The sequence below is a fragment of the Drosophila montana genome, unplaced genomic scaffold (assembly GCF_035044405.1).
Source record: "Drosophila montana isolate Dmon_TW-CO22-7 unplaced genomic scaffold, ASM3504440v1 contig_2438_1, whole genome shotgun sequence".
NCBI lineage: Eukaryota > Metazoa > Arthropoda > Insecta > Diptera > Drosophilidae > Drosophila > Drosophila montana.
The window spans coordinates 2907630-2935517 of record NW_026997315.1 but is presented as its reverse complement, the minus strand read 5'-3'; the positions used below and the strand labels follow the sequence as shown (position 1 = coordinate 2935517).

General features: G+C 40.6%; 4 protein-coding genes across 10 annotated transcripts in view; 2 read left to right on the top strand and 2 right to left on the bottom strand.

Annotated features, from left to right (window-relative positions):
• Positions 1 to 1459: 1459 nt before the first annotated feature.
• Positions 1460 to 13474, top strand: trpl (transient receptor potential-like). 5 transcript variants are annotated; one of them, XM_064681835.1, is made up of 13 exons: positions 1460 to 1715; positions 4926 to 5068; positions 7839 to 8076; positions 9277 to 9419; positions 9471 to 9843; positions 10045 to 10279; positions 10379 to 10652; positions 10725 to 11117; positions 11189 to 11384; positions 11460 to 11624; positions 12012 to 12231; positions 12294 to 12633; positions 12698 to 13474. In XM_064681835.1, exons 1-13 carry the CDS (start codon positions 1644 to 1646, stop codon positions 13332 to 13334), a joined length of 3429 nt encoding a protein of 1142 aa, XP_064537905.1. In that variant the 5' UTR covers positions 1460 to 1643; the 3' UTR covers positions 13335 to 13474. The 5 variants fall into 5 exon arrangements, with proteins under 5 accessions (XP_064537905.1, XP_064537907.1, XP_064537906.1 ...); XM_064681837.1 differs by having other exon boundaries at positions 1460 to 2016; XM_064681836.1 differs by lacking the exon at positions 1460 to 1715 and adding an exon at positions 4277 to 4512.
• Positions 6464 to 7335, bottom strand: LOC135428043 (uncharacterized). Its single transcript, XM_064681839.1, has 2 exons — positions 7133 to 7335; positions 6464 to 7058 (listed from the first exon to the last, which is right to left on the bottom strand). Exons 1-2 carry the CDS (start codon positions 7185 to 7187, stop codon positions 6766 to 6768), a joined length of 348 nt encoding a protein of 115 aa, XP_064537909.1. The 5' UTR covers positions 7188 to 7335; the 3' UTR covers positions 6464 to 6765.
• Positions 13475 to 16230: 2756 nt separating the features above from the next.
• The window catches only part of LOC135428005 (maternal protein pumilio), a 61872-nt gene continuing 50214 nt past the window's right edge, over positions 16231 to 27888 (bottom strand). Inside the window, exons 1-5 of one of the 3 annotated variants that reach the window (XM_064681794.1) lie at positions 26254 to 26348; positions 26047 to 26179; positions 25243 to 25893; positions 21501 to 21963; positions 16231 to 17219 (exon numbers count right to left, since the gene is read on the bottom strand). In XM_064681794.1, the coding sequence (XP_064537864.1) occupies positions 16484 to 17219; positions 21501 to 21963; positions 25243 to 25893; positions 26047 to 26080 (1884 nt within the window). In that variant the 5' untranslated portion in view covers positions 26081 to 26179; positions 26254 to 26348 and the 3' untranslated portion in view covers positions 16231 to 16483. Of the gene's footprint in view, positions 17220 to 21500; positions 21964 to 25242; positions 25894 to 26046; positions 26180 to 26253; positions 26349 to 27888 lie in introns of those variants that run through there. The other 2 variants (XM_064681792.1, XM_064681793.1) reach the window with 2 other exon arrangements.
• Positions 17975 to 18839, top strand: LOC135428007 (programmed cell death protein 6-like). The gene is made up of 2 exons (XM_064681796.1): positions 17975 to 18155; positions 18215 to 18839. Exon 2 carries the CDS (start codon positions 18224 to 18226, stop codon positions 18755 to 18757), a length of 534 nt encoding a protein of 177 aa, XP_064537866.1. The 5' UTR covers positions 17975 to 18155; positions 18215 to 18223; the 3' UTR covers positions 18758 to 18839.

The window sequence follows — 27888 nt, the reverse complement described above, 5'->3', positions numbered from 1 at the left end:
ATCGCCCACTGAAACTCGCAGTCTGTGAAAAAGACACACGCAGTCATGGTTACCTCCAGCTACCAACTTGCCCCTGGCCAACTTGCCAAATGCCACCTGGCCGTCCCACCTGTGTGCTCGTGTGTGCGTTTAAATGAGTTTACGTGCTGTTATGTGTGCGTTGCTATGCACCTTCAGCAGATCCTGTTGCCAGCTCCTCTGCTATTTGTTTGTTTGTTTGTTTGGCTTTAGCTCTGCAGCAACAGCAGCAGCTGGAGGATGAGCTGTATGAGGTCCTTGCCTCAATTGTTGTCTGTTGTCTGGTTGGCTGCTTGCTCGGTCTGTTGTGCTGCCTGCGCTCTCATCAAAATCCAGTTTAAGATTTTTGATTTAATTTTGTTTGCTTGTCGGTTTCCTGATGCACGTACCATGTACTTCACATTTGCTTTCGGCATTTGGCATCGTCCTGTGCACATCTTCCAGCCCAAGTTGGCCAAAACGAATTTATGTGAGACAGTCAAAAGGCTGCTTTTGACTGACAAACACACACACACACGCTTGGTATGTTTATCAACAGGCAAATATGAAATGCTAATTTTGGATAACTCAGAGCTTTCTTTGAAATGCCATCACATACTGCAGGGCTTAGGCATCGTTGTTTATATAGCATTTGTCTGACTATCTGTGGGGAATTTTTTGATTGAACATCAATGTAAAGCTCATTTCCATACAGATTTTATCAAAAGCGGCTCAAAACAAGTTTTGTAAGATTTAATTAATAACAACTCCCCTAAGTCAAGAACTTCGATGGAAATGATCGGATGCTAAGATTTATTTTATAATTTATCAAACTTTAATATTTGATTATGTATTACCAAAATATATCAGCTTTAGCCATAAAGCAAATCCTTTTACTGTCTCTTTGGCAAATTTATATAGAAAAGCTTGACACCTAAATAATCGCCAGATATTTGAAAAGCAAATTAAATACGCTGCATTTGGCAACAGAAATAAGTGTAAGAAAGCAAGCAGCAAGGGCAACAATGCGAAATGAAATCACAGCAAATTAGTTGTAATTGAATTGTTGCCTACTTTGCAGGTGTATTTGTCTAATCGCCTTAAAGCGCCAGAGGCGGCAACAAGAACATGGCCAGAACTTGTTGATTACCGCCGACCCTAGAGCGACGACGCGACAGGTGATCAACAAGAACAACAAAAACAACAACAAGAACAACGATAGCCAGAATGTCGAGTTCAAGTACACGGACTGGTCCGAGGCAGTTCTATGGCCCTTGTATCGTATCGTATTGTATCGCATACATGTATTTGCCACGCCGACAAAACGAAAACAAATATTTAACGTTTTAGTCTAATTAAATTAGCGAGAACGCCGCTCTGGCCCTCGGGAATTGGTATAAATTTCTGTGCAACGGCCAAGCGGCAAACGCAAAACGCTGTTCAAAATTCGCAAAAGCCGCGCGGACCGGACATTGTGTCAAAGTGCGGCGAGCAGAACGCAACGGCGTGTTTTTGGATCTACAAAATCAAAAGAAGAAAAAAATTGAATTAAAATACAAATAAAAGTACTATACATATAAATAATACAATAAAATAACGTATGCAATACAAAAGTTAAGCCACAATATTTTTTACCTCTAAGCCACATGAAATTTCGACGTCCATTGTGCGGCCAAGCTGAACAATTGCACACGTTTTTATGCGCCAGAATGCAAGAAGTAAGTGGCTTAAGTGTCCCAGCGACCAAGTGAATTATGTAGCTAACAGTGCCAAGCAGAGAGCGAGAGAGACAGAGAGAATTGAAAGAGTTGCCGAACAAAGCTGCTGCCGGTCATTGTGTGTGTACGTGTGTGTGCGTACGTGTGTATTTGAATACGTGTCTGTGCGTGTGCTACTTGTGACAGCAATTGTGCAGCATATTTGAATTGAATACTAACTAAGCCTGCCATGTGCAAGAAAAGTGTTAAAGTTTAAGTAGACAAAACTCCAGGCATAAAGATGAAAATATTTTTAAAACAGGTGACCAAAATGTAGAAGAAAACCAGTTGATTTTTTTTTGCTAGTCACTATTTAGCAATAGCATAAATATTAAAATAAATTAAGGTGTGATTCCTGTTTATAACCCTTTTTTAGAGCCAAATTCCCTATGTTGTAGACTAGCTCCGACTTGATCCTTAGTAGAATTTGTATTGATGAAAATAATATTAGACATAATTAACTTATTGAGCGCCACTTCACGAACCTACATATCAAATTAACCCAAAAATGTACACTATTAAAACTTCTAAGCCTAGGCTTAGGCTTTTATCATAACTAATATAGCTCTCTTTAGCAATTATTGAAATCTATGAACGCAGTTGACTCCACAAGAAAAAAAGCTCTTAACTAATTCTGATTCTATGATCTTAGCAACCATTAAGCATAATTTGATCTCAGGAAGTACTTTTTTTCTGCCTAAATATATTTTAGTTTTAATTTTTAATGTTATTAAAAACACACCTTAAATTAAACTTATATGAATAAATACTAATACAACTCATTCTACAGTAGAAAAATGATTGATTTCAGAACTTAGTCAATTTTTGCAACTCTATGCAGAATTTTGAATAGTTTAAGTTTTTTCTCGATTCATTCGCAAACAAAAAGTTATATTCAATAACTTAAAATTCAGCTGGCATATCGGACTTCCTTTATTCGCACAGAAAATAAAACCCTAATTGCTTAACAAGCCAACTCGTTGAAGGGCAATCATAAAATATTAATCCCTTACTGAAATAGCACACCCTATATATATATGTATATATGTATGTATATTACAGCTTATATCAGCTGTCTTTGCAGATAAAACCGAATTTATTGCAGCGGTTTTATGCGTTTCCTTGTCAGCAAAAAACAAAGAATACTAATAAAAAAAGGCTATCTGCATATATGTTAAATGACAAACGCGCGAGTCGCACTTATAATTCTATTAACTTAATTAAACAATGCAATTGTTGCCTTTTGTCTGGCTACTCACAATGCTTTTCGCATAGCTGCTGCCCGGCTTCAGCGGATGTGCCGTTTTTTAAGGCCGGCCATTAAAAATTTGCATTGCATGGCCATTTTTTATGCAAGTGGGAAATACTTTGAAAGCTCTGCCAAAAAAACAAAGAATTGACTCAAATAAATATTTAAGCATTAATTGGACAACAATTGCATAAAAACAACATTTTAAGTGTTTGGAGAAAAAGATTATTATTTTTTGGAGCTGTGATTCGAGCTTAGTGCCCAAATTATAAATAATATTGAGAATATTAATTGAGTTATTTGTGGCCATTCGGTGGCCGCGTGCTACATGTAAACAAAGTCTGTTATAAGCAAAAGCAACAGTTACAGCTGGCAAATAAAACACAAAAATCAAATCAAATACAAAAGAAAATGAGCGAACCGCAAAAGGGGAAGTTAAAATTTGGAAAACTTAAAAGAAAATGTATGTGCTTTGAAAAGTTTTACTTGTGATGTTTCAGTTCTTATTTTCTGCTCCATACAAAACGAATATGTGTGGAAAGAATTAGTAGGAAAATAAAATAAAATAAACAAATGTTTCTGGTAAATCAGAATTTTAAAATAAAAAAAAATTAAATGAATATAATTTAAGAGCAGCAAGAAAATAAAAATAACTGAGAAATATAAGCAAAACACAAATTGGATAAAATAAAATACTGCAAAAAAAAATACATAGATAAAATACATCTCAAAAGGAAACTAAAGTGAACACATGGCTCACAAATGAGATATTTTAGTCTAAAGAGTTTTTGAATATTTTAAGCACAGCTTTGCAGAGCACAATAAATTAAAATAATAAATATAACTAGCACAAAAAAAAACCAACCTAAAATATTTCCTTTAATTTAATTGCAGTTGAAAATTGCTCAAAATTAAATGCATAAAATTGTCGGACACTTGAAAAGAGCTTAGCAGAGTGCCGAGCAAAAAACCGAATAAAATAAAAATAAATTAAAATTATAAACAGCTTAAGCGACAACTTGCAGCAGACGCTGACCAAAAACCATAAACCAAGACAAAAACCAACTGCTCACACCCACAGCGTACGTGTGTGTACGCTGGCACATGTGTGCGTGTGTGTGAGACATATACAACTGGAAACAACAGTGATCAAAAAAAGCGAGAATAACTTTACTTCAAAGTTGCATGCACAGGGGCTTAGTGTTTGCCAGTTTTTGGTTTGGCTTTTGGTTGTGTGTGCCTGTGTGTGTCATAGAGTGTGCAACCCTGTGTGTGTGCGTGTGTGTGTATTTGGCTTAAGCCCATGCGTTGACAAGCAGCTGCAAAAAGAAGTTGCCATAAATGAACTGCAGTGTTAAGCGAGCTTTAGAACTTTTGGAACAAAACAGACACAAATAAATTACAAGTCGTTTTTTGTTAAGTGAATTACTTACTAAACACCTTCACACACACTCCCATACATAAATAACACCATCAAACATGGGTCGCAAGAAGAAGCAACCGATGGGCGTAAGTATTTAAACTACTGCGTATCTTTAAGATACGCGTAACAAGTAGCTGCCAGCTCATTTTCGCACCACTTTGCAAGTTACGCATACGCCGCGTTGCACGTGTATTAGCTACTGCTGCGGCTGTCGTTGCGGCTGCTGCTGCTGCTGCCGTTGCCGCTGCTGCCGGCACTTGGCTTAAACGCTCCAAAAGGCACATTTCATTTCCATGCCATTTAAGTGGTGCAAATAAAGCAACCGCTCAGCCAGCCAACCAACCATCCGACACTTTGCACTTAATTTCCTTATATGTTTATGTTTATTTTCTGCTCGTTTTTTCTTTCTTCTGCATTTTATTTTATTTTATTTATTTACACCTGCGTTTATTTTTACATACTGACTCTTTTTTTATTTCATTTTTTTTTCGTGGTTCAGCTGCCGCCCGGTGGCGCCTCTGGTGGCGCCCCTAAAACTGTGGGCGGCTGTTGTGTGCCGCTGGGATTACCGCAACCTTTGCTGCTCGAGGAGAAGAAATTTTTGCTGGCCGTCGAGCGTGGCGATATACCGAATGTGCGCAGGTGAGTGCCAAGCCATGACGTTGCGTGTTTTTCTCTCACTGCTGCCAAATTTGCGCCTCTTTTTTTAATACGCATTTTTTTTCTTTAAATGTTGCGTCAGGGGACACGCAGGTGTCGATGGGCCGTATCCGTATCCGCACTCGTATCCCTCAGCGCGATATGTGTAGGAAACGCATAAATCCTATCAGCACGAGTCCTGGTTATAGGGTGTGTACGTGTTTCTGTGTGTGTGTGTGTGTTTGTCTGGCTGCCTGTGTGTGTGTGTGTTTTTGGGTGTTTTCAATTATTTGCATAGCTGCCTGCCTTGTTTGCCTTGGGGAATATCTTATGTGCCACTTAATAAGCAATATGCGGAAACGAGTCGTGTTTTAGCCATTTCCATGCCATTTAAAAGCGCATTTTAATACATTTACAATTAATTTAATATGATGAGCAAACAGAAAATTAAAGCATTTTGTGCTTAGTGTAATAAAAATATAGAAAATAAAATATAAAATTGCTAAAAGCTAAAAACAAAATTAAAAATTAAATTAAATGCTTCAAAGATTTCTGAGCGGTGAAAAATATTTAGAAAAAAATTATCATATATTTTTAAATCCTAAAACAAAATAAAATGTTTCAATTAGTTTCAAAGCGTTTAAAAATGTTTAGAAAAGCCTTAAAGCTATCATAACTTGCTTAAAGGAATTCGAAATTGAGAAATATATGTCTAAACTTTATAGGATCGATTTGAACAAAATTTTATAAATTCGATCCCATATTGACAAAAGCTGTGATATTTGCCAATTTAAAAAAAAATAAAGTGCTTATTTTTAATTTATTAATAGCATTCGATAGTCGTTATTGTGTCGAATTTATCCCAGAAAAATTCGAAAATATTTTTCAAAAACGTGAATCGACAATATTCGTATAAATTAAGTCTGATCCTCGAAAGATATACTGTGCCCATTTTCGTGAGTCTTAATAGTTTGGACTCGCAAAAAATATTTAGCTTTCCCGCCCAAGGAAATTTTGGCAACAATTTATGTGTTTATGACAAATGCGGTTCAACAATTAGAATAAGTATGTAATAATGCTCCTGATTCGTGCCAGTTAAAAAAAGTGTCTTACGTTGATTTCTCGCAATCTACTTGAAGAAGTTAGTAAAATACCAAGTCAGGGTATGGATAAACATGGATGGATATGATCCTAATGGATGGATAAATCCTATATACGATTGTGCCCGATTGTAATTACTTTACTATAAATAATAAAAACGTAAATTATAAATAGTACACTAGTTACTTATATTCAAATCATATTCAGCTCTTCTGAGTAGTGTCCTTCCATAAAGCATTATTTACACTCGAAACTAATACCGCATCGATTCCCAAGAGGTAAAACACACAATAAAAGTTGGCTGGTAAGAAAACCATTTATGAACAATCATCAATTGTTTTGAACATGAAATAGTACAAGCATCTGTCACGTCTGCTACTCTGTAGACATCTGGATGTACGCTAATTAATATGAAATCGTAATTGTGTAAAAACATTGAGTCATTAGGGGGGCAACAGACTCTCAACTTGTTGTGTGCTGTGTACATTGTGGTTGGTCGTCTGATATCGTGTGCTTTTTGCTGTTGCCTAATTATTGGTTGGGTTTCTTCCTGTCGTCGTTGTTGTTGTAATTGTTGCTGTTGTTGTGGCTGTGATTTTTTACATTTTTAGATTGATAAAACGATAGGGATTGTAACTTTTCATTTCGTCTAATGTGTAACGATAGTGTGCCTTTGATGGCTCCTCCTCGGATCCAATTGAGTCGTCTTCCTCCTCGCGCTGCACCCGTATGCCCTTCAGCTGGCAGGCGCGCCGATAAAGCTCCTCCTCGCGATCCTTGTAGAACTGCCAGGAGATGCGGCTGAATGCCGGCATTTGGTTAAAATCACGCCCAGTACCATTTGGGGGCACTGCAAACCAATTGCCACCACCTATCTTAACGGTTTGCGTTTCTAATTGATGGATGGACACACCCTTTATTTATTTGCCAGTCGCAGTGGTACGTAGGTCGGTCGGAGCCACTCACCCTTGTTCTTTTGTGCCATTTTGATGACCAAGCCTTGATCCTTCGTAGCGTCCATATTTTTTTATTTTTGTTGCTATTGATTTGGAATGGGTTTACAAATAATTTAATTGCCAAACGGTTAGTTTATTCGGCGTTTTATTCAATATATATCTCGTTTTGTTAGAATTTTTTACAACAATTTATGTTGACGAACAATTGTAAAATGAATTTTCTAGAGATTGCCGCAACGTAGCTAAACTGGAATTTCTGACAGCTGCAAGTCAAAGGTAACTACGTTGAGTGTCCAGTTAATCGAAAAGTGTTGCAAAACGAACCACCAAATACCCCAACGATTTTAACTGAACCCAACACTGCACACCACCTTTGGCGCTGCTCTTGAAATTTATGCTTTGAATTGAAATACTTGTTCAATATTTGTTTATATCGAATTTGCTCAATTTTCAATCTTAACTAAGTAGTTGCCTTTTATAAAACAAATACGTAATATCCAAAAAATTTCGAGTGCCTTTTATGTTACTCGCTTGATTGGCAAACTTTTCTGGCATTGGCATTGGCATTGCATATAATTAAAAACTTTTGATTCGTTGGCCGCGCAAGAAAAGCAAAAGTTTTCTTTTTTGGCCACATTTTTAATAATTTCCTTTTTTTCTGTTGAGCCAATTGATTTTAATTACTTGCCACACCCACTTGTGCCACATTTATTTAGGATACTGCAAAAAGCACTGCGGCACCAGCATATCAATATCAACTGCATGGATCCGTTGGGCAGACGCGCCTTAACGCTGGCCATAGACAACGAGAATCTGGAGATGGTCGAGCTGCTTGTTATCATGGGCGTGGAGACAAAGGATGCCCTGCTGCATGCCATCAATGCGGAGTTCGTTGAGGCCGTTGAGCTGCTGCTCGAGCACGAGGAGCTTATTTTCAAGGAGGGCGAGCTCTACGTAAGTAATACACCTATCTGCCTGCCTACCCCCGTCTACTCCCCGTCATCCCCTCTCGGCCCAGTGATGCACTCAGCTAATTTGTGGCACACATCGAGTGGCACAGCTTTCAGTTGCTTCTCAAACTGAAGCTAACACGATTTTAATCAGTTTTGTGTGGACTCGTTAGGCACGTACATGACAGACGCTGAAGTGATTGGGAGTGTGCGATAAGCGGACAACGCTTCCGCCTCCAACCGCTCCTTAATGTCACATACTGTATGATTATCCATGGCTGTGTTTGTGCTCATCATATTGTACACTTGCTTTGGTTGTTATACATTTTTAATGATATATGCTGTGCTCTGTTGTGGGAAAACTGGCTAAAAGGAAATATTTATATTATTAATTGGCTTATTTGTCAGTCGAGTCTATACATTAAATAGTACAGTTTCTTAGGCTGAAGAGCATTATGCATGATTTTTTTTGTATCTCCTCAGCTTAATTATCTAAACTCTAGTAGTAGTTTTTTATATTATACTAAAAGTTGGCTGGTAATTATTTGTGTAATTCGCACCAACTTCAGATAAATAATTAATAAACATATATACGAATTGAAAAATCGCCCTGATTTGAATCGGCGACTTCTATCTTACCCAACTAGGAGGTCGTACTTTGTAAGAACCCACCTGAAATAAAGCTTCTGTAAGCTTGCACCTTCGTATGGGCTGTGCGTCGATCAATAGTCAGAACTAATTCATGATCATAAAATTATTTACTAAGCCCACTTTATATATATTTAAAGATCAAGTCAACCTAGCTTAGTTAGCAGTTAGTAGGACGTTTTTATCATCCATCCTATCCATCAATATATTTGTATCTGACCGAACTAATCTTGCTTGCTTAGATATAAATTTTAATTATATAGTAGCTAGAGTATTTAGCTTTCGGCTCTGCCCAGTCGTTATTCTTCTTTTCCTGTTGCAAATAAAGTTGTATGAGAGCTGGTGACGTCACCGCCGGCTCCTGCCACATATTTATGCACACACGAGCACGCTTCATTAGGCAGCCATTGGGCGCAATTGAAGCGTGAAAATTACAATTGTAACGCATATGCAATAAAACGTTTAATGAGGCCGAAATATCATCTATTGAGTGAAGAGTCTTGAGAGCTGCGCCGCAATTGCAGCACCTTAACCTTAACTGAATGCTTCCTTACAGAGCTGGCAGAAGGTGGACATCAATACGGCCATGTTTGCGCCCGATATAACTCCGCTGATGCTGGCGGCGCACAAGAATAACTTTGAAATATTGCGCATACTCTTGGATCGGGGCGCTGCGGTGCCTGTGCCGCATGATATACGGTAAGCGGATGGCTTCCATTGCGGGATTTCCATTAATTTGGCTTCTTTTAGCTGCGGCTGTGAGGAGTGTGTGCGTCTCATGGGCGCGGACTCGCTGCGGCATTCGCTTTCGCGAGTGAATATCTATCGGGCTCTGTGCAGTCCTTCGCTCATTTGCCTTACCTCCAGCGATCCCATACTGACCGCCTTTCAGCTGTCCTGGGAGCTGCGCAATCTGGCCCTAACCGAGCAGGAGTGCAAGTCGGAGTATATGGAGCTGAGGTGTCAGTGCCAGAAGTTTGCTTGCTGCCTGTTGGATCAGACGCGCTCCTCCAATGAGCTGGCCATTATATTGAACTACGATCCGACCATATCTAGCTATGAGCCGGGCGATCGCATGAGCCTGACGCGACTTGTACAGGCCATATCCTATAAGCAGAAAAAGGTGAGTATTTGTAACTCAAAGAGATCTCTGCTACTTTATATCTCACAGATACTTTTATATCTCAATAATAATTTTGTTTCTCACAGATAACTTTTAATCTCAGAAAGAAAGTTGTATTTTAGAGATATTTTTGTATCTTAAGCAACTTTTGCATCTCACAGATGCACTAACATTCAATCTATTTGGACTATTTGTTTGCAGTTCGTGGCCCATTCGAATATACAACAATTGCTGTCATCGATTTGGTATGACGGACTGCCTGGCTTCAGGCGCAAGAGCATCGTGGACAAGTTCATCTGCATAGCGCAGGTGGCCATACTGTTTCCCCTCTACTGCTTCATATATATGTTCGCGCCCAACTGTCGAACGGGTCAATTGATGCGAAAACCGTTTATGAAATTCCTCGTCCATGCCTCGTCGTATGTGTTCTTCTTGTGTGAGTACAAGTCCGGCTAAGAGTTGTGGTCGAAGTAAACAGTTTAAGCTATAATAACAGGACCTGCCTCGACTCATATCCTGTCTGTTTACCCTGCAGTTATCCTCATATTGGTCTCGCAGCGAGCGGACGATGATTTTGTGCGGCTGTTTGGCACGGCACGCATGAAGGCCGAGCTGGCCGAGCAGGAGCAGCGGCAACGAGGACAGGCGCCCAGCAAACTGGAGCTAGTGGTTGTGCTCTACGTGATTGGGTTCATGTGGGAGGAGGTGCAGGAGATATTTGCCGTGGGCATGAAAAACTATTTGCGTAACATGTGGAATTTTATTGATTTTCTGCGCAACAGCCTCTACGTGAGCGTCATGTGTCTTCGGTAAGTTCAGGTTCAAGCTGCAACACCCACTCACCTCACTCTGTCTACTAAACTAACTCACCCACCCTACAGCGCCTTTGCCTACATACAGCAGGTAACGGAAATCGCAAGCGATCCACAGATGGCCTATATACCGCGCGAGAAGTGGCACGACTTTGACCCGCAGCTGATTGCCGAGGGTCTCTTTGCGGCGGCGAATGTTTTCTCGGCGCTGAAGCTGGTGCACTTGTTCAGCATTAATCCGCATTTGGGTCCGCTGCAAATCTCGCTGGGTCGCATGGTCATCGATATTGTCAAATTCTTCTTCATCTACACTCTGGTGTTGTTCGCCTTTGCCTGTGGGCTAAATCAGCTGCTCTGGTACTTTGCTGCGCTCGAGAAGAGCAAGTGCTATGTGCTGCCTGGAGGTGAGGCGGACTGGGCCTCACATGGCGACTCCTGCATGAAATGGCGACGCTTTGGCAAGTCAGTCCAGTCATTCAGTTAATTAGAAAGCATGTACTATGAACTAATCCCTAACTCGTTGTGCTTTGCAGCCTCTTTGAGTCATCACAGTCGCTGTTCTGGGCCAGCTTTGGCATGGTGGGCCTGGATGACTTTGAGCTGACCGGCATCAAGTCGTACACGCGTTTCTGGGGCCTGCTCATGTTTGGCTCCTACAGCGTCATCAATGTGATTGTTTTGCTGAATCTACTTATAGCCATGATGTCCAATTCCTATGCCATGATTGATGTGAGTAGCCAAGCCTCAAACCCTCAAACCCTCAGCCCCTCACTCCTTTAATGACTTTGATTGCGTGATTTGCAGGAGCACTCGGACACTGAGTGGAAGTTTGCACGCACCAAGCTCTGGATGAGCTACTTTGAGGACAGCGCCACGCTGCCGCCGCCTTTTAATGTGCTGCCCTCGGTTAAATGGCTCATTAGGGTGTTTAGAAAGTCTAGCAAGACCTTAGATCGACAGCGTTCCAAGGTGAGTGACTCAATGATTAATTTACTGAATTCAGCATTTCTGTAAAATCCACGACCACAAGTGAATAATGTGTGAAAAATAAATGCGCCTTATCTCAAGTAGTTGCTCATTAATTCGCTCTACAGCGTACTAAGGTGACTGAGTGATTGATAAACTGACTGATTGACAGACTTGACCAATCCTGTAAAATCCACGCCCGAGAGTGAAAAATGTGTGGAAAATTGAACAGTTTGGGCTTTAGAGCCTCTACTTAACAACTAGTCACACTTTAAGACTCTTGATAGCACACAAAGAAGGGTGACTAAGTGATTGATTAACTGTTTGATTGACTGACTTCCACAAAATGGGCTTTAGAATCACATTAAGACGCATCACTTTTGCCCACAGAAACGTCAGGAACAGGAGCAGTATAACAAATATGATAATATCATGCGCTCCTTGGTCTGGCGTTATGTTTCGGCCATGCATCGCAAATTTGAGAACAACCCGGTCACAGAGGACGACATCAATGAGGTCAAGAGCGAGATAAGCACCATGCGCTATGAAATGTTGGAGATATTCGAGAACAGCGGAATGGATGTGTCGTCGGCCAAGAAGAAGGAGAAGCGTAGGCCCAAATGTCCTTGACAAACACACACACATACTAATCCAATATATTTTGCGCAACAGATCCGCGACCTCGTCGCATGAAAGTCTGGGAACGGCGCCTGATGAAGGGCTTCCATGTGGCGCCCGTGCAAACGAGCAGCGAATCAGATTTGCTCAGCAATGTGAACGGTGAGGGCGAAATGCGAGAGGTCAAAGTGGAAACGGTGCCCTCCAAGCCAGCCAAGGAGACGGCACGGGAACGTTTCCAGCGCGTCGCGCGCACCGTGCTGCTGCAGTCGAGCACACACAAGTGGAATGTGGTGCTGCAGGGCACGCTGCAAAACTCGCAGATTGGACGCAGCACCAAGTACCAACGCAAGAATCTGCACAACCTGGGCAAGGCCATCGAGGAGGCCAAGAAGTGGGTTAAGTTAACAAAATAAAAAGAAACACTGACTAAGAGATTGAAACCCAATCCATTACAGGCTCATCCTGCTCAATCCTGGCTGCACCTCCGGTCGTGAATCGCCCATACGCATCGAGTTTGAGGACGAGAAGACTAGCACATTGCTAGAGCTGCTCAATCAGATCAGCGAGGAGATCAATCTCTCTGAGCGGCAGCGCGCTAAGCCCTGCTGGCGCCCACCGCTCCGCACAGTGCCCGCACGTGCGCTGGCTGCCAACAACGAATGGTCCAGATCCAATACGGCGCCGGAGCTGCAGCTGCATCGGAAATTGGCGCCGCATAGTCGCAGCAGCAGCCGCACACGCGAGCTACCGCTGTGCCCCAGCAAGCTGGTTACGGCTGCTGCACCCGCGGTCAAAAAGACGGCGCCGGTTGCGCCCACGCCGGCAGCCAAAACCACAACAACAGCCAACAGCAGTAACAACAGCAACAGGGCTAAGACCACGACGACGCCCTTCTCCGTGGAACTCAACCTAGCTGGACGTGGCAGAGGCCACGTCGCTTCGCATTGCGTGCCGCCGAGCAATTCGAATAATTTCGATATACATGTCGTGGATTTGGATGAGCGTAGCCCAAGTGGCGCTGCACTCGATAAGGATAACACATCCGACATTAGCTCCATACTGAGCATGAGTCCCAAGCGGCCAAATCATTGAATGCGTCGCTCGCGTGGCCTCTTGTGATAAACCCTCAAAAGCACGCTTTGGCTTTAATAGCACTTAAAGCGTAAACTCTCCTTGCCATCCAAAAAAAAAATACTATATAGCAATAAAATAAAATTATATGCATAAACAAATTTGAAGTCAAGCGTCTTTTTACATTCATTTGGCATTCATTACGAACTTGAGCTTATTTATTCACACGTAATTCCCATGCACAAATGAACGCATCGCAAATTGAATTGAGAGTTGAGTTTTGGGGGGGAATAGCAGACACAAAAATACTCTTACTAATTGAGAGTATAAAGATTTGCAGGCTGAAGTTAGGAAAATAATAAAATACATTATAAAACAGCATTAGTAGATGTGGAAAGTCAGGCTTACGAGCCGAATTCAAGGCGAGACCCTGGATCAAACCAGAACCGATCTTTGTTTATTTTTGCAAGTCATTCATATCACATTTGCTATTTTAATTAGAATTATATTTGCTCCCTCAAATAAACTCAGAAATTTATTGCCTTATTTACACTAACATAATATAAAAACCCTTAAATATGACATAGAAACTAAAACAAAAATAAATAATTTCCTATAGCAGGTACTTCCAACCTGCGCCACAGTTTTACATTTTTTAATATTGTACTATAAGCCGAACCTAAAACCAAACCAGCTCCCAAAAAAAAACAGCTCAGCCTTAACCTGAACCAAAAATACATTTCCTTTAATGTTTTAAGCCCAGTTGTTGGTTCGAAATAAAAAACGTTTGACGTAAGCCCAGCTCTTGTTAAAAGTATTGGAGCTGGGTCATCGATATGAATATATTTTTGTGTTATTCAGACCATAAGGCAAATCGGAATATCGCTCGCAAAGACATATGGCAAAGCACGAGCGCGACTTTTATCAAATACAAGCTACCTAAGAAAATTTATATGCCCCGCTGACAAGTTCCCCCGGCTAATAAGGCCACCAATATAGCCATTTACATATAATCGTATGGCCTGGACCGGCGCAAACGCATGTCGAGGGGCGATTTCTCTTCTGGATGGTTGATTTTTATGCGTCTGCCCGGCTGGAAGGGCAAGACGTGCGTAAATTCTTAAGCTGGAAGCATTAAAAGCAATAAAGACACAAACAACATAAACAAGTTGAACAGAGAGCTAAGCGTTGCGCCAAGCCGGAGGCTATTGAAAAAGGAACAAGCAGAAGAGGATGCAGAAAAAAGAAGCTGGGGAGCAAAATTACAAATTCAATTTGATGTCATATCAATTGATTTTGCGATACATCTTGTTGCCTTTGTCGCCGGCGTCGCTGACAAGTTGCAAACACAACGCTAACTTTTTGGCTTCGGTTGGCATTGTGCAGAGTAGGGACATTCCCTCTTTTTTATTTTTTTATTATTTTTATTTATTTTTCTCTGCGCCTGGCATTTGATTTTGATGACGCGTGGCACTTTTGAAATTTATGCTCTACTCTTAACATACTTTGTATGCGCTCAAAGCCACGGCAAACATGATGAACGGTCCAAGTAGCTGCCGCAGAGTGTGTGCTGAATGGTTGTGTGTGTGTGTGTGTGTGTGTGCGCGTCTCCTTGTATGAGCCCCATGAAATTTGAAGCTTTTAGCTGATTCGCTCTGTCAGTAGGGGATAAGCGCAGGTATTTTGAGCACGCACCGGAAAAAAGGGAGAAACGGGCATAAAAAGGTAAGTTCTTGGAATAAATTAAGACAAATATGAAACCTTCCACACAGACTAATATGTACTTAAAAGTATTTTAATATGATTCCTCAAGCCTGAGGCTTTCACAATTTGATACATTTGAAATAGATAACGAATTTAATCACAAACATGGATATAAAAGCTCAAAAGCATATACTAGGAAAACATAGTTAAGAAATTCATAAAAAAAAGAGTTGAAACGTTTTTCTGCTGCGAATCCCAAGCATCTTGTGTTTTACTTGAGGATATAAAAAATACTTCAGTTATTATTCTAGAAGGCGAGGAATTTCTAAAGAGTATTAATATGCAATGAACCTTGTAAAAAAAAAAATAAATTCAACACAAAAAGCTAAAATTATTAACATAACATATACATAAATATAAGTAAAAAAAAATTAGGTAAAATATTTTGAAACTAATTTTACGAAAAGAATTTTTGTAAAATTGTTTTTAATATATTATTAATATAATCAGAAAACTATATATAAATTGGATTGTTAATATTAGCAACATATATATGTAGACTATATAAATAATTTAATTTAATTAATTTAAACTAAAATAATAACAGTGAAAATATATAATTTAATTAATTTTATTTTTAAGTTCTCTTCAATTCGACTGTAAAAAATTAAAATTGATTGACTATTTTGAAAATTACCTTGGTATTTGATTACATGGAGCAATTCTAGCGAAATTTGTTTACCAGAATCCTTCAAGTGCTCTAATATACCATTTAGTAGCTGCTGGTGACATCCACACAAGTGCCGCAGTGTCCAGTCTGTCAGTTGATACGCATTTGGCTGTCAACGTCTGTTAAACAGCATATTTCACTGCCAATTGGTCAGGGCACGCAGCGTGTGGCTCAACGAGACGCCAAAAGCGGCCCATAAATATGCTACACGAATATGTCATAAACTATTAGCAGCCACGTCCTTTCATATGGCAGCTGACAAAGAATCTGTACACACACACATCCAGTTGCCGCATGCCACACAGCTCGACATTCATTGGCCAAAACTTAGAGAGCGACAAAGGGGGGTTGTGTCCTGGGAGCGGGCAGGATATCTGCACGCCATACACGTACGCAAACATCTATCATATTTCCAAAAAAATACTGATTATCATAATAATGATGTGGAGCTTGTTAAGAGCTGTTGCTGCTGCATTGAAAATGTTTACTTAATTTGCAAAAATTCATTTTATTTACACATTTTTGTTGTTGTTTTGTTTAAGAGTAGATCAGACAACAGACTTACGAGTTGCATGTACATGTGGATGTCTTTTTAGAGACCATATATATATTATACACTTGATTAAGCATGCATTACAGTATTACGATTACATTTAGCACTAACAACTATATGTCTAATAGGAGCGTGTCCTGGTCACACATACATATACACAACATGAGAGATGGGGCTGTGGGATCAATTGCTGGTTAGCTTCAGTCGGACCGCAATCCGTTTGCATTTCCACATCAGCTGCGTCTCGAGTATACTAAAGGACATGGCCACCAGGACGAGGCCGAGCAGCAGATAAGCACAGCACGCGTACAGCTGCAGTTCGGGTCCATTGAAGCTCCGTGCGGGCACAAAGTCACCGTAGCCAATCGTGGAGAGCGTGACAAAGCAAAAGTAGGCGCCATCCACCAGCGACCAGTTCTCCCACAGCGCAAAGATAACGGTGCCCACGCATATGTAGCACATTAGTATGAAGAGCACCAGACTGATGGGCACCTGTCGCTGCGACTCCTCATCCTCATCGTCATCATCATCATCATCTTCGTCTTCCTCATCATCCGCCATCTGGTGCTGTACACACTCAAGGGAGCCATTGGGCCGGCTGGGCCTTAGCTTCTTCAGCACAAACTGCTCGCTGCCATGCTGCATGTACTCCTCGTCGTCGGAGGTCTCCGTGTTGGCGGTGGCATCGTACAGCGCCGTCGCATGCTTCTGACAGCGACGCGTCAGCAGCAGTGTCTTCCGATTTAACGGCTGCAGCGTATGCCGATTGAAGCTGGCAGCTGTCGCATTTAGCAGACCGCGCGCCTGTTGCCCGGTGCCGGACTTCTCGGCCAGCGGCAGCTCATGGGGCAGACCCAATGCGGCGCAGCCGGAGCTCGCTATCAGCGGCACACGCGACGGTGTGCCATGCGGGCAATTGCTATGAAATAGAAGTGATGAAAAGACAGGCGTAAGTAGAGGAAAACGTTTAACAAATATTTACGCAGCGTTTGGCCATAAAACGGCATCAATTAAATATATCTATAAGCAGGCCAAAGCCACACAACAAACAGCCAAAGGGCATCAAAAAAAGTAATGCCCAAGCACGTCTGCCAGGCGCTCACTGGCCAATCAATAAACCATAAAAACAAACAGTTGGTGCGTCATACGTGGCGTACGAGCTATTTTATATTGCGTATACGCCGAGTTGACCAAGTGATTTAGCTACCAGACAGCTTTAAGCGAGATTTAATAGAATTGAACCAACGCTAGATTGTAAATAGGCAGGCTTTCAGGTGGGCGTGTCTGTTAGCTGGGGCGGACCATGGCCCACGGCCTTTAAGGGTTAAGCCAATAATTATTTATTTTGATCAGCTATCATATTGGGTTGATGGCGATGACGTGTTCATTGAACCTGCACATTATTTTTCACTTACTTTAAGGTCGGGAGAATAAGTGAATTCATAAATATATAGCGTATTTTCTTTTGTATGCTTTTCCAGTTGTTTTTCGGCTCGCATTCACACGGGGAACTCAACTCCTGTATTTTTGTTAATATTGATTTTCTGTAATGCAACTCTCATGTCGCAAATTGGTTGTACAACTTAACTTTTTGTCTGCATAAACAAATTCAACGTTTTAAGAGTGAATATCTATTGATTGGAGTTTTATAAATCTCATCAAAGTTGGCCAAGAAACTTTAGTTTCACAGAGCCTCAGCTCGAACAATTCGATAAATTGTGTACCCGCATTTGCAAAAGTGAACCCTAGATATGTGACAAACACTTTGCCAGTCAGCTGACAGCCTTTAAATTATCCAATCAGTGCAACAAAGCTTTATCTGATTCATTTTAACGACCTTTTGTTTGAATTGAAAGTATATATTCCGAGATCTTTTATATAACAGCAAACATTTTTATATTTCCTTATTTCAAGATCTTTAAAATGAACCAGCCGAGCGGCATGCCTGATGACAAATTTTTGTGGGATGTATTTCAACGTGTTGACAAGGACAAGAGCGGGTTTATTTCCGCTGATGAGCTGCAGATGGCGCTTTCGAATGGCACTTGGTCTGCCTTCAATCCGGAAACGGTACGGCTGATTATTGGGATGTTCGATCGCGAGAATCGTGGCACAGTTTCCTTTCAGGACTTTGGAGCATTGTGGAAATACGTAACCGATTGGCAAAATTGTTTCCGTTCATTTGACACCGACGATTCGGGCTTTATTGATAGGCTGGAGCTAAAAAACGCACTCACAACCTTTGGATTTCGGCTAACGGATCAACTGATTGAAATCTTACTTCATAAATTTGATCGGTTTGGTCGAGGAAATATTCTGTTTGACGATTTCATACAATGTTGCATTGTGCTATACACACTGACAGCAGCCTTCAGGGAATACGACACAGACATGAAAGGCGTCATAACCATAGACTATGAACAGTTCCTACGAATGGTATTCGCACTTAAGATATAATAATGCGATGTGTATTTAGAAAAGTAAAATTATTCCGACACCCTAAAAATATGATGGAAATAAAATTTTCATGCAGTGAAAAGTTATCTTTGTATGCGAGTATGCGAGCACTTGGGTTAAATCAGAATTAATTATCATACGGAGAATATCAATATGAAGAATTATTTTTTTGTTGCCTCATGAAATAGTTCAAATTCAGTTTGGACGCGGCTTAAAGACGATTCAGCTTATTGTATTTAAATGAATATATTTATATTTATATATATACATATAATCAAATCATAGCCAAAACCATAAGTGTTAATCAGTTGTAATGTTAAGATTTCCTTTTGGGTGAAAAGAAAATAGTAGAAAGTAGTCTTTTTTTTAACCTAGCCGTATAAGTTTTCTTTCCCAAAACGACATTATGAACCGGCCTGGCTAAGGTATCCAAGTCCAGCGAGAATTTTTATATTTGTCACTGACTTATCAAAAGTAATTGCTGAGCCGGGCAACAATGGGTAATTTTTTTGTATTTAATATTAAAATTCAAAGGATAGACTTTTGAAAATGAAATTTAGCTTCTTTGTCAATAATATTTTCTAAGTCAGTAAACCATTTCGAAAGTGGTGGAAAAGCAGCTCAGATTAAATATCTCATCCTCGCTACTCTGGGAACATCTGCTGTGTAGTTACATTTCCGAACAGATGAGCTTCAAAAGAAAACTCATTAAAAAATAAACACAAAATGATGCTTCAAATCGTGGAGTAAGCGAAGCGCAACCACTTATAAGGAATAAAGGCCTATTAAAGCATGATAAAAGCTACGACGCTCATGCTAATGCATATTGCTGCTGGCCAGGAGAAGAGTCCACTTGAGTTGCACTCGACAGTGGCTCACAAGTGTGCTTGGTCAAATCAATTTGCGGTGCGTTTATTGAACTTGTCTGTGCCAATGACCAGCAGGCTGGCCTGCAGGCAGCCGGGTCCAGCTAGGTCCTGCCTGGCAGGATGTCAGCCACTTCGACTTGCACTTAACGTGCGATTGGCCGGCAGCTTGGCAAACTACAAGCAACAGCACACTTGAGAGCCAGCGCAGAGGCTGGGTGCAAAGAGCCTGCTCCAGCCAAGACCTTTGGATGGCAGTCAACTGTTTTGATTTAGGACGCACGTCGGCCAAGTCGAGAAGTAGGTAAGGCTTAAAGCAGCTCAAATTTTCTGTAAATTAAAGCAAGCGCCAAGAAGAAATCATGAGAGAAGCGGAACAGGAGCTGGAGCTGTGGCCGCACAATTCGCATGAAATTAATTGACCTGATTCAGTTTGCAGCTCGGCTTACAATTAATTACGCGCACACCCACCCGCACACACACATACACACTCAGACAGTGTGCTGCTGAAATTGAAGAAGCTTCGCTGTGCGCGCTGCCCGCCGCCAGAGGGCGCCAGCAGCGCGTGCACAGGTTCACTGTCAAAATTAATTACCCGCTGCTGGATTTTATTAAATAAAATGCTCAAAATGTATGAAAGACCCAAAAAATATCCGCGACGGCTGCTGCCGACTGAAAGTGGCAAATTCAGACAGCGTGCCACTTGCCACAGCCGTACCCGCAAATGTTTGGCTGGATGCGGGGCTGGCAGCGAGCCTGCAACCAAGTGGCCGCCGCAGCAATATGCAAGCAAATATTCTGAAGTGTTGATTTAAAGTGTTGCCAATGTACAGCAGAAAGTTTGTTTATGAAATGAAATTAACAGTTTGTTATCACATGCAACTGTGGAATTATGCCTCGGCACTGGATTAAAATTCCTTGCATCAGCAATGGCAAAAAGGCAACCAACAAAAAAGTAAAACTCAGCTTGAAGTATATGGAATCAAAAACAACTTTTAAATGCCTTTGACTTTGTGTGCATTACATAAATTGTTAAATCTGTGCTACAGCCAATTATGATTTGAGAGATGTGCAAAGTTTTCCTTTTATTAACTTACGTTTAATATTTGAAATTTTAGTTTTATGTTTAGTAAGCTTATGTCTTTGTGCAGTAGAAAATCTTTGCTAATTGGGATATGTAAAATAATTTTAATTAGTTTTTAAAAAGGAACAACATGAATTTTTAGATGTTATTGCATTTTGGACAATTTCGGCAATGCCAGAAACTTTTTTGTGTAAGCTTCCAGATTTTTATATCTTGCACGATTAAAGGGTAAATTTCATAAAAATTCAAATATAAAAAAAACTATAAAAAAATAAACATTTATATAAATGGTTTACTTTAAAATTTACCAATTAAATGTAAGTAGGAAGAGTATCTCTGGGTATTGTTTATAATTAAATAAGTAAAAAAAAATGTGCATGTCCAAAAAAATGTGAAGCGATTTTCAAAAAATATCTTAAACTTTGATTTTATAAATTTATAAGTCATTTTCTTTAGGTCATTTTCAAGCGTCTTTGGGTTAATTGAATTATTTTAAGAAAATAGTTGAGCAATTATGGAACATTTTCCCTATACTCCGCCCAACAAATTGCTAACCCTAACTCGTACATAATGTGCGTTCCATTGTGGTTGCCTTGCCGAGTGCATAACAATGTGGGAAATGTTTCCACGACTGAACCCATTAGGGTCTACCGCCAACATCATCTGACCAACTGAAGCGTCCCAGTTTAACAAGACCAACAACACGCACCAAGCCCACATTTTCAAAGCCAGCTCGCTGCTTGAAGTTCACACACACACGCACACGTACACACAAGCACACACAGACACATACCTGGAACGTTCACGCTCCTGCTCGTCCTCGTCCTCCATGATGTCCACATTGCCACTTGAGCTCAGCAGCGCCGACAACGTGGCTGCTGCAGTAGTTGTTGTTGCTGCTGCTGCTGTTGTTGCACCAACGCCAGCGCCACATACACCTGCGGCTATAAAACTGTTATCGGCCATTGTTGCTGCTGTTGTTGCCGTTGCCTTAATGCCGGCCGACAGTTGCGGACTGCTTGTTGCTGCCGTGTAGGTTAACAATGCAGGCATCCCTGTTCCTGTTGCAGTGCCTGTTGCTGCTGCCGCTGTTGTTGTCGCTGCTGAGGCTGCTGCTGCTGCTGCAGATAATGCATGCGGCAATAAATCATGCCTGCAGGATAAATCACTCGAGCCAGTTGCCGTTGCGCCCACAGTCAGCAGCGTATTGATTTCTGGCGCCAGCGGCTGCGTCACAAATTTGGCCCGACGCACAGCTGCAGCAGGACGAAAAATAAAAACACATACCACATGAGTTGGCAACGTGTTGATTTAATAATACTTTTTAAATAAATTTAAATGTGCACTTTTCTTTCTACAAAACCCAATAACAAAGCAGTCAACGAACTGTAGAGTAGAGACCAAAAAATAAAAAATAAAATAAAAATGAAGAAAACAAAAAGTTTTGCTGGCGACGCAACTTCCGGCAACTGAATTTGTTGGCCCCACATAGGCAGCACTGTAAAAATATATTTATATATAAACATGTTGCACTTAGTTAGGGAAATTATTTGTTTCTGCGCTTGCAAAAGTTAAGCGAGGAACAGCGCAACACAATATGTGGCGCTTGGTTTTAAATTCGCCAGCAAAAGTTTGGCAACGCCTGGCATGGGGCAACGTAATAGCTGGCCAGCACTGTATTTAGGGCTACCAGGTATTTTCGTAACAAACAAAAGGGGGAAAAAAACGAGTAAATTCTGTTGCTGCTGATGTGTGCAAAAGTTATTTGCCCTTATTTAAATGTCTTATCAACTGCTACAATATGAAGTCTTCTGAATTTTATCGTGCTTTGCTAACTTGATTAAAAAAGGGTTGTTAGCTTTTGCATTTACGTTATATTTATAGAAATACTGTAGCTCTGATCGCCAGAAGAGTAAAATATCGCCATACAAATATAAACAAAAAAAATGTTACTATATAAAAACTGCCTCGTTTTTATACTGTTTATTTGCAAAGAGAGTTGCCAGGTTTAAGTTTGACAAATATTTTAAGGCGAAAAGATATAAATGATCCTACTGCTATTTAGTTTCCTGGACAAATAATAATTTTAAATATATAAACAAAAATTTTCGATACGTTATTGAATATCCTTATCCTCGTATATCAAATATGACTTATTGATTTTCGATACTAACGAATGGTAGCCATATTTTGCAAGTTTTTCCTAATATACACACATATATTATGAAATCATTTACAAAAAAAGTATTTTCTATAAATTAATTTAGAAATGAATTAAAATAAAAATCCGATAAAAATTATTCTTTGAAAATATCGAAGTTGTTTAAATTTACATTGGATTTAATCAATTTAAATTCAGAAACTAGATATGTATATTAAATACTGCAGCTCTCATTGGGAATTCAATATGTTCGTTTTGACTTATTTAGTAGAGCAAAAGTCATATCATATCTGTATGGATAAATGGTCCACAAGCCATTTATATTTTTGCTCAACTTTAGTTGCGCAATTTGCAGTTCCGAAACGTAAATTTTTCATATCTCATATCAACTGGCCATTGCAAAAAGGAAGTAAAAAGCCGAAAGGAAGCAACTGTAATGGCATCTTTCACTTAGACCCGGCGCAGCTGCTGACAGAGCTCGCGTGGAACGCGTTGGGCTGTGGCCAGCACAGGACATGGCCAATTTGAAAATATTTACTTAAACTTGGATGGCACACACAACACGCACACAGACATGCACACACACACACTCACACTACCAGTCATTAGAGTGTTGAATGCATTTTGTACATGGCTGGGTGCAATGTGGTCGACAGTTTGCTGCAACTTTTTGTGGAGCGCTAATGGCGTGGTCAACCACTGGGTTACAGGAACTGAGTGTCCAGGCCGAGAGTGCTTGCCGGCAGGACAATGACCACCCTTTGAATGTCCGAGTCCTTTGTGCTACATAAAAACAGCTGAAATAATTAGGGTGCATATTGAAATTGGAATCGATGCAGCTATTTACACATATTGACTGCAATTTGTAGCCGGCAATCATAATGGAAGTCCGGACACGGCGAGGACTCGCCGCTTGTGTAAATCTGTCACGTGCTCTCAACGCAAAGTAAAATAAGTTTAATGAGTTTTGCATGCAGCTGACGCGCAGCAATAAGGAGGAAAGGGGGCGTATAGGGGGGATTGTCTGCCTGTGCACAGGCCGCTGACGTCTTGTGTCGAAATGGCATGTGGCAAGTGGCAAGTGGCAAGTGCCAAGTCATCATTATCGTCAATAAAAGCTGTCGCACATGTCTCGCCTTGGCTCGAGAGTGCATGTTGTCCTTGTTGTCCTTGTCATGTCCTTGCCACGACAACGACAACGACGACGACGACGACGGCATGCGGCAGCAGTTGAAAACTTTTAATGCGCCGTCCCCTCTATAAAAGTACAGGCCAAAGTCGCTTAGTATGCCGGCTTAACTCTGTCACTTTAACACGCTGCTCTCTCATCTCTGCTCATTATGTTGTTGCTCTCAGTAATGATGATTGTCATGATAATACTGCTGACAGCAATGCCAGCAAATTGTTACATAATTGTACGCCCAAATGAGCAGACACACACAGAGACAACGCTGCGTATGATTGATGAATATCGGTATCATTTGTGGCCTGCCCTCGCCTGAGGTCTGACACCCAGCTCTGTGGTCTACCATTGTACTATATGCTGAGCTGATGTATTAATAATAAATGTGCATCTATATAAAGAGGTTCCGTTAAATTTAATTTTATTCCAGCAAATATTGTGCAGCTGTTTTGTATACAATTGAAATGAATATTCATAAATATACTGCGAATTCGGATATTATTTTTGAGTTCAAAAATTTTACAAAAAAAAAAAAAACAGTTCTTCTGGGAGGTATGGATGATGTGTTAATTATAAATACATAATAATAGTTATTATGTTAATAAAGTTGGTCAAATTAGAGAGTCTTTAAAATGTTATTGAGATTTATAGAGACCTATCTATGCTTTTAAATAAAAGTTACCGATACCTTCAATATAGGTCAAAAAGAAATTACTGTTTTGCTTGCAATAATTAGGAATAGTTTCGTATTCTTGAGGATTAATTCCCTATTTGAAACAAGAAGCACCCTAGAAATACTTTTATTTGCTTATGAAAAATCATCTACTTTGAAAAGCCTCAATTAAAAGTATTTATACATATCGTTTTTTTTTTTTGGGCTACAACAAATAAAGAGCTTTTTTGAGTAAACAAAATAAAGCTTTAAAATAAATAAAACATATTTATTTTTTTAATTGATTAAGTTAATAAATATTTGCTGAGAAACGAAAACAAATTAATTTAAACATATATCAGACTCTTAAATCGGGCTTAGAATTCCCAAACGATTCAAGCATAATTTAGTTAGGACACTGTTAGAAGAGCTGTTGCAACTGCTGCTGCGCTGCTAATCACGGCAATTAACCAGCTCCAACAAATCTTAATTTCATTTGGATAAGTTTCGGTTTCCCTCTTAACATTTATGATACTCACGATGAATATTGGCTGTCTGATAGGCAGGTGGCGGCGGCAACGTGATGGCTTCCAGTGTGCTGGTTGTTGTCGCCAGGTCGACACCGTGTCCCGTGGCAGTTGCTGCTGGCGCTGCGTCCAGTGTGCTCAGCAGTCGATGCTGTTGCTTGGCAGCGGATTGCAAGTGTATCGTGTGATACTTGACCAATGGCTGCGGGCAGTGGCTTGGGCTGCCCGTTGCAGAAGCAAATGGAAAGTAAATTGTGGCCGTGGCCGGGGCATAGCAATTTGGTGGTCCAGCGGCAGCAAGGGGCATATTCGGTGCGGCACTGAAACGCAGCATGCTGCTCGGCACGGCGACAAAATTCGTTGGCTGTTGTTGCTGTTGTCGCGGCAAAGTTGCTGTCGATAATTGCTGCTGCTGCTGCTGTGTTGCGTGTGTTGCTGATGCGTTTATGTAAAGCTGCTGCTGCTGCATCTGTTGTTGTTGTTGTTGTTGTTGCTGTTGTGGCAACGGTGCATATTTCAGCAACGCGTTGCCAGCCGTTGTTGTTGTCATTAGCATGACATCTGGCTGCTGCTGCTGCTGTTGCTGGTAAAACTGCTGCTGCTGCTGTTGCTGCTGATTCAACTTGCTTGGCATTGCGTTGCGCAACAATTGACAGGCATCTGCTGACCGCAGGACAATGGAGAGTGTAGTCAAAAAGGGACATGCGAAACTTGATTAACGATTTGCCAATTGTTATGCTGACAATTCAATTTATAACTACTTCCACCCCCGTTTACCCACACCCTGCCCAAAAGAGCATGTCTTTTGTTACCCACCTTCGCCTTGTTCCAGCGACAACTTGCGCTTCATTGTTGTCGTTCCTGCTGCTGTCCTTTGGCCATATTCATAGCGCTCGTTCAGGCTCGTTTCGCTGTTAGCCCCATCGTACTTACAGCCCTTACAGTTGGCCTGCAATTATACCGGATAATTTTATTAATGCCGCACAGCTGTAATATTCAACTGAAGATATAAATAACGGTTACTTCAGTTAATTATAAGATTTAACGCTGAGCCGGGTCGAACAAATATGAAAGCTTTATTTATTTATGCATATTGAATAAATAACTTGTATTCTATTGTTCGTTTGTTTCGTTTTCTTTTATCTCCTTCTCAATATAAAGGGTGTGCGCATAACGGCAAACATTACTCTTAAATCGATAAGTTGACAATACTATTCAATGAAATACATATCTAAACGCCAATCGCTGTTCAACACTTTTCAGCGCCAACTATCTAAGCTGTGTCCTAGAAGGTGACATCCCTGTAAAAGCATTAGCTTGTAAATATTTAATAATACATTTAGATTGGTAGCTTTGCTTGTTACAATGAAATTAAGTTTGACAACTAGTTTGACAGGCACATTAGAGGACAGTTATAGTTAGAGTTGTCAACTTTTATGAAAAAAACTCTTTTTGACAGTTTTCTTCATAACATTGTCTACGACTTAACATCCTTTTAACTGTCCAATCTCAACTTTAATTTTTTTGTATTACCGTTTTGTTGATGTTATACCCACAACTTCGCTCAGCTAATTTCGAATTTGGCAAAGGCATTCAAACATCCTTTAAGACCGCAACACAATTAACTTTAACAAGTTGTACAACACTTGGCATTTGCACCTTTCTTTGGTTACATTTGACAATCGTTGAGCGTTGCCATAAAATGTCAATAAAATTGTAATTTACACATTCGGCAAGCTGGCAACTCGAACGGGTCGTCTAAATTGATGTCCTTGTTCTAATCCTTGTTGTGGTTCAAGCACCACGTTGCGTGTTGCCAAGCGAAACGTTGTCATGTTGCTATCGTGTTAGTTGCGGTTCTGTGGCATCATGATGAGACGCTGGGGCAACCACACACACTCACAAACACACACACACACGTACACGCACGCACACTTACATAACTCAAATGATATGCCACTGTGACTTTGCGGCTGGCCCAAAAAACCATTCACACTGTGCGTCATGATAATTGCAAAAGGCAACAGCAAAGCCAAAGGATAACGAGCAGGGCAAAGGGCGAAATGCCAACGGTCAACATGCTGATAATAATTCAACCGATGAACGCATATGCCCCAATGTGAACCGCAGGGCTTATCAAGTGCCAGTGCCAAGGCAAGGGCTTTGGGTTTGGCCCAAAGAGGAAGGGGCCATGTCTGTAGCAGCATCAGCATCAGCAGCAGCAGCTGTGATTTGCTTAGATTGAATTAAGCCCTAATGAGTCGTTAAATGCAAAAAGGATTTCAGTTCCTTTTGATTCTACCAATTCCATTCAGCCAAGCAAAACATTCGAGACTGTATGCAAATAACGTCTCGAGGCGGCAAATGCAAAAAACTTGTTGAACAATTTTCAAGCACACTCAACCCCAAACCCACGCCTCAGCCTAACAAAGGTAAGATGTTAGAGTCGTAAAGTGCATAACGAGTGAGTTTTTGCCACGTGCCAACAATGCGGCTTGCAGCACTAAAAGGGATGAAAAATTACACTGTTTGAAATTCGCTAAGGGTTAAAGGTGTTAAAAAGAGTGAAAAAATAATTGATTTTGTAAATAATATTAAGGTACACTCAAATAATTGTTAGGCTAAGTGGCTTTAATGAGCTTTAAGTATGTTTTCATT

Bases quoted from the DNA above. Each gene is read 5' to 3' on its own strand.
- trpl (XM_064681834.1), top strand. From the start codon at position 4,800: ATGTTTATGTTTATTTTCTGCTCGTTTTTTCTTTCTTCTGCATTTTAT. The intron at 8,077-9,276 runs GTAAGTAATACA...GCTTCCTTACAG, and splicing joins TCAAGGAGGGCGAGCTCTAC to AGCTGGCAGAAGGTGGACAT. The intron at 11,385-11,459 runs GTGAGTAGCCAA...CGTGATTTGCAG, and splicing joins ATTCCTATGCCATGATTGAT to GAGCACTCGGACACTGAGTG.
- LOC135428043 (XM_064681839.1), bottom strand. From the start codon at position 7,187: ATGGACGCTACGAAGGATCAAGGCTTGGTCATCAAAATGGCACAAAAG. The intron at 7,059-7,132 runs GTGAGTGGCTCC...TCCATCAATTAG, and splicing joins AATGGCACAAAAGAACAAGG to AAACGCAAACCGTTAAGATA.
- LOC135428007 (XM_064681796.1), top strand. From the start codon at position 18,224: ATGAACCAGCCGAGCGGCATGCCTGATGACAAATTTTTGTGGGATGTA.